Source organism: Dipteris shenzhenensis, chromosome 25 (genome assembly GCF_047967505.1).
Source record: "Dipteris shenzhenensis isolate YYH24624 ecotype China chromosome 25, Dip_SZ_1.0, whole genome shotgun sequence".
Lineage (NCBI taxonomy): Eukaryota > Viridiplantae > Streptophyta > Polypodiopsida > Gleicheniales > Dipteridaceae > Dipteris > Dipteris shenzhenensis.
Window position 1 is genome coordinate 17764548 of NC_141620.1, and position 9969 is coordinate 17774516.

Consider the following 9969-nt stretch of genomic DNA (forward strand, 5'->3'; position numbering starts at 1 on the left):
GAAACCTCCCCGGAAGGAAGAATAGGATGGGAGGGCTAAGGGGAGGGAGAGGGAGAGGGAGGACTGAGCGTAGGGGAGAGTGCTGAGTGCAGGGGAGAGGGAGGGGAGGGAGGAGAGGGCTGAGCGGAGGGAGGCGAGGCGGAGCAGCGAGGACGATGGAGGCAAAGGGCAAGCGATTAGGGAGGACAGAGGGAAACAATTGCAATATCAGGCATAGGTTACTTGAGAGAGGGGGGGAGAAGTAGCTAATAAATTAATGAGAATACGTGAAGTATAATTGAGAGAGGGGGGGGGGAGCAATAGCTAATTAATGAATGAGAATACGTGGAGAGAGAGGTATGAATATTTGTCATTGGACGTAGACGCTCATGAAAACGCTCCATCAAATTTTCTTGTGAAACAAAATGGCTTGTAGCTCAAGCCAAGTGGGAGTATCTTTTGGAAGAAAATGCTCCGAGAGCTTTTCACTAAATTCATAGGGGGGTGAACGAGGGACGTGCAGAAGCATGCATGGGTCACGTCGAGAGGCTCATGCACAGCCACCTCGAACCTTGCCCGTCTATAACTGGCCTTTCTACGTTCTAACCTAACATTCCCGCCACCCTCTGCTTTGCTTATCCCTCCTTCCTATCCATGGCTTCCTCAGCTGCTCTCCTCTCTAGCTCCTCCTCTCGCTTCCTTTCCTTCCCCCTCCCCCCCTCCTCTCCCCCCTCCTCCCTCCGCCGCCCTCCCACAGCTCGCCTCTCCCTCCGCGCTTCCCAACCCCCCCAGGTGCCTTCCGTCGTTTGTCGTTTTTACATTTATATCGGGAATAATTCGCCCACTTTTTCTTCCTGCTCCAGCTCGTTTTAATTTCCTTTCCCTCACGCTTCTGCAGTCCGTCGCGGAGCCCGATCAAACGTCCGACAAAGCATCCCCTAGCGTTGCTAGCAAGATACCCGACCCTGCCCCTTCGGCGCACATAAGCCCAAAGGTAAATATCTCCGGAAGGTATACTAACTATCATTCAAGTCTCCTCTATTCCTAGGACTTTGATGGCGTATGGATGAGTGCCTTTTGGAACGATAACGATTCACCTTCTTCTGCTTTCCTTCAATTACTCCCAAGATAAAGTATGATTAGCACGAAAATTTTTCTTATGCGTTATTTTTCTCGCTATTGATGTAGTTGGACGTTATTTTACACTGCTTTCATAGATCTGAGCTATTTGGTAACGTTTGGACAGGTTAGCACCAACTTCTTCGATGTATTCTCCTTCTCCGGTCCAGCACCGGAGACAATTAATGGAAGGTTAGCCATGCTGGGTTTTGCTGCGGCTATGGGCGTGGAGGCCGCAACTGGGCAAGGGCTCCTATCCCAAATCAATGACGGTGGGGTGTTGTGGTTCCTCCTGACAGGCTTTCTTGTTTCAGCAGCATCGCTGATACCCATGCTACAGGGAGTGACAAAGGAAAGCAAATCCGGAGCTATAATGTCAGTTAAAGCAGAGACCTGGAATGGACGGGCTGCTATGCTAGGGTTGGTGGCACTGGCAGTCGCCGAGTATATCAAACAAGGACCACTTATTTGAATGTTTCTTCAGGAAGTAATTTCCTCCAGACCTCCAATTGAGAGTTCATTTATACATGTCCAAAATAACACTTCATTGCCAAATAGCAACCAATAGCGTCCATACAATAGCAGCGTAGGCTGTCGATACTGTAACATTAAACGATTCATCTTCTCTTTGATGTCTGTAATGTGAGATGATATTTTACAGGGCATCGACAATTTGCAATTTATGAGAAAACAGTTTGTTCTTGTAGCGTTATTGCAACAACTGAAGTAACACGTTTTGAATTAGTTGCGTCAGACTCTAGGTTGTTAACTAAGTGCATTGTTTTTGAAATGAAATTAATCATATTTTCAGAATGACTTATACATACGCGGCAGAATTCCATAGCAATTGCACAGGCTCAAAGATAACAACCATAATTGAATAATAAAACCATAATAGAACGTAATCGTTTTCTACAACGACAATTTGAAATAGGTAAATTGAAACAAGTTGTAGAAAGGGGGTGCAAGGGGGGTATTTTAAAACCTTTTCACATTTTCTACAATGACAATTGGAAATAGAGAAGGTAAAGTGGTAGAAAGTCGCTTCAAGAAGAGTTTTTTAAAACCCTTTTCACATTTGTCACATAGAGATAAATATTAAAGAGTGAGTATGGACAAATTGAATTATGCACAAAAATTTTGTATTACTCATGATAAATTTACAAATAGGACTTTCACGCTACATGACAGATAACTTTTACACATAGTAAAACCCCCCCATCGATAGTTGCATATAAAATCATCTGCAAAGCTAATCCTACTTTTATTGACATCTCTCACATACATTTTGGTATAGCTTGAATGATGCACTAGGGTCATGCATCATTTGAAACCCATGAGAAATTGGTAGTAATTACAATCCATAAAGACAATAATAATCAAAGTCAAATGCATACCTCGTCTTTTAAAATTTGTTGGAAACTATTTTAACTATACAATAAAGTGCAAAACAAAATAAATGGTTGTATCTTAATTCATTGAATATATATATTATATGATATAAATGACAATATGCCATTCATACATATGTATTCATAAAGAAATAATTAGCTATATTGAATCCCTTTGTGAATATATATGTAATATGAATGGCAATATCTCATTTCATTTGGACTATATATAATGCAAATAACAATCTCATTTCGATCACAAACTACTTTTTGATATAAAGAAATGCCACACACAAATAGTGGTATGTGCAATGTCTCACTTCGTTTAGCCATTCGAAACCCTTAATTGCTAGATCATATTACATATAATGCATTGGAATTTTTATAAGGTGGCTTAATGGTGTTTTGCCAAAATGAAACTTTGCATGGAGGAGTTCCAACAGATTGTCCATGAATTAAAACCCTTGGCTAAATTTTCACTTCTTACCATTATGCCATTTAAAAAAACCATACCCCTTTATGTATCTGTCAAAAATTTTCACTTCTTACCATTATGCCATTTTAAAAAACCATACCCCTTTATGTATTTGTCGAAAATCCTAACCCTAACCCTTGATATATCCACCAAAAACGTTATTGATTTATAGATGAACCGTACTTAATAATAGTATCTATAATAGCATTGAAATGGCTATTGGAATTAGTCTTCGAAGTTATTATAGATGCTTCGAAACCTTATGGAAACTTACCAATGATAATATCAACATTGTTTTTTAAAAGTCTTTGAACAATACTAAAGTCTGCCTTTGCAAGCTTCTGGCACCTACAAAGATATCCTAGGCCCATCTCTCCATCTTCTCTACCCTCACTGTCATTTGCATTCTCTCTATCCTCACTATCCTCTCCATCTCTCACATTTTCCCCTTCTACCAATTACCTGGTGGACAGTTGGAAAGACTGCAAAATCATGCTAAATAGTAATTGACTGCCTGTTTGAGTTGAAGCAATGAAGTCAAAATGGCAGAGACCTTGCCCCCAAGGGACAGCAAGGGGCAAGCTAATAGAGCAGTACAAAGATAGCATACTTTTATACAATGTAAGCTCTTGCTTAGCTCTAGTATTAGAGAGCAAGCATTTTTAAAACCCGATTTCTAAAATTGAATACACTTTTTTTTTTTCAAAAAGAATTGAACACACTTTTGAACTTTTGCAATTTCCAAAACTGAACACTCTCATGAGTACCAAAATTTGAACATGACTGCTACAAAATTTGACTCTCATGAAATTCTTTTGACTCTTCCACATTCTTTTGCTTTTAGACATGTGAGGAACCATATAGAGTATTTGATTTCTTAGCTAGATCAAACTTGAATAAATTTGATGATTTTGAGAAAGATTCTATAACATGGTCTTATTTTTAGTCCTATTCTCACATGAATTAAATCATTCAAAATGCATATAGGCTTTGTAGCGAAAATAAGATTTTCATACATCCATGGACAACTGAAATACGTGATAGGAGTGCTTGGTCATTTTCCAAACTCTTGTTTGCCCTTTATTTCACACATCCGAATAAGAATCCATTATATATTTAATGTAGTGGAAGTATGTCACCAATAAAAGAGTGGTGTGGTGGTAAGGTATCCTTCAGTCATAAACGAGATTGTAGGTTCAAATTTTACTGCTACCAAAGGTTGCTTCTTTTGGATGCGAACATGCTTTTGGGAAGCCTTCAAAGGCCAACCAAGAATACTTCAAATTTCATCAGTGACTTAGCTCCACATTGGAGTAACCACCGCCCATGTCCATCTATGTGTGAGGCCCCTCTCGATCGGCTTTTGAATCTTATTTAAGGATGGTCCTTTTTTGTACATGTCCGCAGACGTGTGTGAATCCAACTTGTGATAGTTTGTTGTAACTCATTTCATTGTGAATATATAAATATAATATGAATAAAAATTTCTCATTTCATTTGGAATCTATATAATGTGAATAAAAAAAGCCTCTTAAAGCTTATGTGTGAGAACAAGTAAGCTAGGACTTAAAGGCATCTTGGCTTCCAAGCTGCATTGTAAGGAGAGGGATGAATCTCAAATATGTATGAAATTTGGGTAGGTGTCTCTTCAAGCAGGGAGCAAAATGAAGGCTCACAAGATTAAAAGTCAACCTAAATGATTGGGGATGCTAACCAGGCATCCACAAATGAGAGAGAGAGAGAGAGAGAGAGAGAGAGAGAGAGAGAGAGAGAGAGAGAGAGAGAGAGAGAGAGAGAGAGAGAAAGAGAGAGAGAGAGAGAGACTTGACATAGGAAATGACCAAAAGTATAAGGGAAAAAAGTAGGTATGATCCAAAACGGTATAATTGTAAGGGTGCAACTTTTGGGGATCGGTTGTAACTGAAAAATATGTGTGAGAGAGGGATCATCTTCCAAATAGAGAATGTATCGAGGGAATGTTTTTGGAAAGTAAACGAAATCTAATTTACTATTTTCCTTGCCTATCTGTATACTAAATGTCTCTGATCATCTTTACTTGGAATCTATAGTACAAAATGAGAGAGAGAGAGAGAGAGAGAGAGAGAGAGAGTTCCTTTTAGAATATGCATTGATAATACTTCCGAGTATGACGAGAGGTTCAAGCTGCAGCCAAAAATCAAAAGTGCATTTGGCAGCATGGCTATTCAAGTGGGTTAGAATGGATTTAACACTCTCATAGAGAGAGCTAAATGCATGGAAAGATGAATTGGTACAACAAAGAAAAAGAAGAAGACATGCACAAATTCCTTATAAAATCCCGATAGCAGCAGTTTGGATGACTCAGAAAGTGAGCCTGATTCTGGATCTACCACAAGCAATGACTATTTTGAAAACGATTTGAATGATGATGAAAAGAAAAAGAAATGAAAGAAGAAGAAGAGGGTAGAAAAGAAAACAAAAAAGGAGAAGGTAAAAGAGAAGAAAGAGAAGTCAAAGTCAAAAGAGACCTCCAAATCAAAAGAAATAGCGAGATTGGTGGAGCAAAAACTCCAAAATCTAGGAATGACAAGCAACCGACCACAATTTTAGTGTGGCAACAGAGGTGTCCTAGTATAATCCCAATGCACAAACAAATTAGGGCCAACAGCAGGTGGTGTGGATGCCAGCACAGGAGCTAATGTGATCTCTATTGGGGCAAATGCCACAGAAGTAGTGCAACAGATTCAATAGATGCAACAACCACTACAACAAGGAAATTGGAATCAACAAAGAAACTGGAACCAACGTTAAAGAAATTGGGGACCGAATTCCAAAGAATGTGGATACTGTCTGGTATCATGATCAGATCACAGACCGCAATCGAATTGCCCATTATGGGTGAAGAATTGGTTGGAGAGGGGTTGACAATCACAAGATACCCACCCTAAAACCCATAGGAGAATCAACAACAACCTCAACCACCACCATAGGAAATCATGGTAATAATTCAAGAACTGCCAAAAATTCTATCGTGCAGAGGAATGTGCTTGGCAAAGAGTCACCAACCAATATGAGTTATGCAATTGCTATGGATATATGCTCATTAAGGACATGCGAAAGTGTTCAGAAAAGGTTGATGTGATGGTAGTGACATGATCTAAGGGACCAATGAGGGAAAGCCATTGGAAGACAAAGAAGGAAAGCCTAAGCAATTGTGTTAGCAAGACCAAGAAGTAGCCCGAACATCAGCACTAAAAGAAAGTAGGGTGAGGAAAGAAATGGCATGTTATTGGAAAAAAAAATGCTTTTGCAACATTTGTGAAGGAACAAACAATGATAAGAAAGAAGGCTCCTTGTAGAGTAGCACAGGAAGTGGTTGCAGATGCACAGATTCGATCATTGCCATTAGAGCAAAGAACATGAGCTATGGTCTCACATTTAAGCATTTGAGGCCAGCAACATGAAGCCATTTAGGTGGATACCAGTCTTGAGTTTTCACAAGATTTAGCTTGCATCTTAAAATTTGAAGAGTGACAACCCTACCAACACCTCGGGAGATGCAGGCCCAAGAGACAATACCCTGTAACTTGAGAAAGGGCTTACAAAAAGTGAAAGGGGTGCACAGCTTACACTACAAGGCATAGGCCCTTTTCTGACGAAAATACCGATGCTTTTTACATTAAATTTTTTTTTTCACGGGCGCAAATGTCGTTATAAAAGTCGCTAAAAGCGTCAGAAAAGAACCGTCGCTATAAAGCGTCGCTATATAGCGACGTTGTTAAACGTCACTATATAGCGACACTACTAATCGTCGCTATATAGCGACACTGGTAAACGTCGCTATATAGCGACGATTAACAGAAGTAAAAAAAACAGCATTAGTGGGGCCTAACAGGGCCATAGCAAGCCCTGTTTTGCCCCACTAATGCTTTTTTTTTAAAAATTACAAAAGAAAGTTTGTTATTATAAAAAGTAAAGAGGGGAAAAGAGACATATGCTCATGCTTATGCATGAGCATATGTCTCCTTCTCTTATGCTCATGCATAAGCATAAGCATGAGCATATGTCGCCTTCTCTTATGCTTATGCATAAGAGAAGAGAAGAAGAGGGAACAGAAAGAGAGATTGGAAAGGGGGAAAGAGGGAAAGAAAGAGAGAAGAAGAGGGAAAGTAAAGAGGGAAAAAGAGACATATGCTCATGCTTATGCATGAGCATATGTCTACTTCTCTTATGCTCATGCATAAGCATAAGCATGAGCATATGTCTCCTTCTCTTATGCTTATGCTTATGCATATGCATAAGAGGAGTCTTATGCATATGCATAAGCATAAGCATAAGAGAAGGAGACATATGCTCATGCTTATGCTTATGATTATGTATGAGCATAAGAATATGAGCATGAAAGAGGAAAAAGAGGGTGGAAAAGAGGAGAAGAGAGAAGAAGAGGGAACGGAAAGAGGGATTGGAAAGGGGGAAAGAGGGAAAGAAAGAGAGAAGAAGAGGGAAAGTAAAGAGGGAAAAAGAGACATATGCTCATGCATGAGCATATGTCTCCTTCTCTTATGCTTATGCATAAGCATAAGCATGAGCATATGTCTCCTTCTCTTATGCTTATGCATAAGCATAAGCATTATGCTCATGCTTATGCGTATGCATGAGCATAAGAGAATGAGCATGAAAGAAAGAAAAGAGGGGGATAAAGAGAGGAAGAGAGAAGAAGAGGGAAAGTAAAGAGGGAAAAAGAGACATATGCTCATGCTTATGCATGAGCATATGTCTCCTTCTCTTATGCTCATGCATAAGCATAAGCATAAGCATGAGCATATGTCTCCTTTTCTTATGCTTATGCTTATGCTTATGCATGAGCATAAGAGCATGAGCATGAAAGAGGGGGGGAAAGAGGAGAAGAGAGAAGAAGAGGGAAAGGAAAGAGAAATTGAAAAAGGGGAAAGAGGGAAAGAAAGAGAGAAGAAGAGGGAAAGGAAAGAGGGAAAAAGAGACATATGCTCATGCTTATGCATGAGCATATGTCTCCTTCTCTTATGCTCATGCATAAGCATAAGCATGAGCATATGTCTCCTTCTCTTATGCTCATGCATAAGAGGAGTCTTATGCATAAGCTTCTCTCTTCTCCTCTTTCCCCTCCTCTTTTCCCTCTTTCATGCTCATGCTCTTATGCTCATGCATAAGCTGAGAGCATGAGCATGAAAGAGGGAAAAGAGGAGGGGAAAGAGGAGAAGAGAGAAGAAGAGGGAAAGAAAAGAGAGATTGGAAAAGGGGAAAGAGGGAAAGAAAGAGAAAAGAAGAGGAAAAGGAAAGAGGGAAAAAGAGACATATGTCTCCTTCTTTTATGCTCATGCTTATGCTTATCCTTATGCATGAGCATAAGAGCATGAGCATGAAAGAGGGAAAAGAGGGGGGGAAAGAGGAGAAGAAGAGGGAAACGAAAGAGGAAAAAAGAGGGGGAAAGAGATTGAAAGATTGAAGGAGAAGGAGAAGGAGAAGGAGAGGAGGGAAAGAAGAGGAGAGAAGAGGGAAGAGAGGGGAAGAGAAGGTTCCTATGCCCATCACTGCAGCTAGCACTTAAGGCGCTAGCTGCAAGCCAATGCAAATTAGAAAAATAACAAAGTGTCGCTATATAGCGACCTTTAACATTAAAAAACTCAAACCCTAAAAGTCGCTATATAGCGACGTTTAACCCTAAAAGTCGCTATATAGCGACTTTTAACCCTAAAAGTGGCTATATAACGACCTTTAACCCTAAGTGTCACTATATAGCGACACTTATACCTTAAAAGTATCAATTCAAGGCACTTGATCTAAGAAGAGAGGGAAGGAGCTCATGGGTGGCTAATTTTTGGATCTTAAAGGATTTCCTTGCATTTTGTATTGTGACTTTAGAGGTGTGCAGATGGAAGGGACATGGTGGTGCACATGGTGATGGATCATCAAAAAGTCATTGCTATTTGAGTTCATGATTAATATTGCATGCGTACACGACACGAAATCTTGAGACAGGATGAGGAGGGTGGTGTGCATATACCTTCACATACCAATGTGGATATGAAGATAGAGATCATGTGGATATGGAGATGCCACTACCAATGCCGGATCCAATTGATCCAGATGGATTTAGAGAAGAAGATGAAGATCACAATACGAGCCAAGACGAAGATGTGCATAATGACATCATATGGGAGGAAGATGGAGATCATGATATTGAGGAAGAAGATGATAATCATCAAGAATCACTCGACTTTATTGAAGAAGATGATCAAGTCTATGGTGAACGTACGATGATGATATAGGAGATCAACTCAATATAGAGTTGGAGATAGACTTGTTTGGCACACTAGACTTGGCTCAGGATGAAACCAAGTCTCAAACGTAGACATGAATATATGAGCTTCAAACTTGATGTACATGTTCTTGTACTTTTATTCTTTTAAAGGATCAAACATGTACATGCTCTCGTATTTTTATTCTCTATGAGATCAAACATGTATGAAAATTTAAAAAATTTCGTCATTGGAAAAAACTAACTTTTAAGGCCTATATGAGTAAAAAACATCTCTGAAAAACGTCGCTATAACATAGTATCTTAGTGTCGCTATATAGCGACTCTTAAAAGTCACTATATAGCGACCTTTATAATCGTCGCTATATAGCGACTTTTTCTTAACGTCGCTATATAGCGATGCTTTACGGGACGCACTTTTCATACCGACGATTAGTGCCCCGTCCGCGCTAAGCGTCGGTACGTAAACGTCGCAATAGGATCCCTGTGTAGTAGTGTTAGATCAACTACCTACAAAGAGGGTGATAATATTGGATATGTTGGGATCCTCTAAAACAAAGGAGAAATAGGTTAGGCATGCAATGTCAAAGATGTTTTCAATCAAAAGGACTGACACGGCTCCAGCGGTTGGACACATCTTTGGGCTTCAACAAAATGTAAGAAAAGGGAAGATATCCTAAATGTGGATGTTATTGATTCAATGACAATGTGTTAGCATGAGAATATGA

The 9969-nt window shown here is 39.6% G+C and overlaps 1 protein-coding gene across 1 annotated transcript; it reads left to right on the forward strand.

The window, feature by feature from the left end:
- The first annotated feature begins 633 nt into the window (after positions 1–633).
- On the forward strand, positions 634–1570 carry LOC147885536 (early light-induced protein, chloroplastic-like). Its single transcript, XM_087396134.1, has 3 exons — positions 634–771; positions 878–973; positions 1226–1570. The coding sequence occupies exons 1-3, from the start codon at positions 634–636 to the stop codon at positions 1568–1570; spliced, it is 579 nt and encodes a 192-aa protein (XP_087252260.1).
- The last annotated feature ends 8399 nt before the right edge of the window (positions 1571–9969 follow it).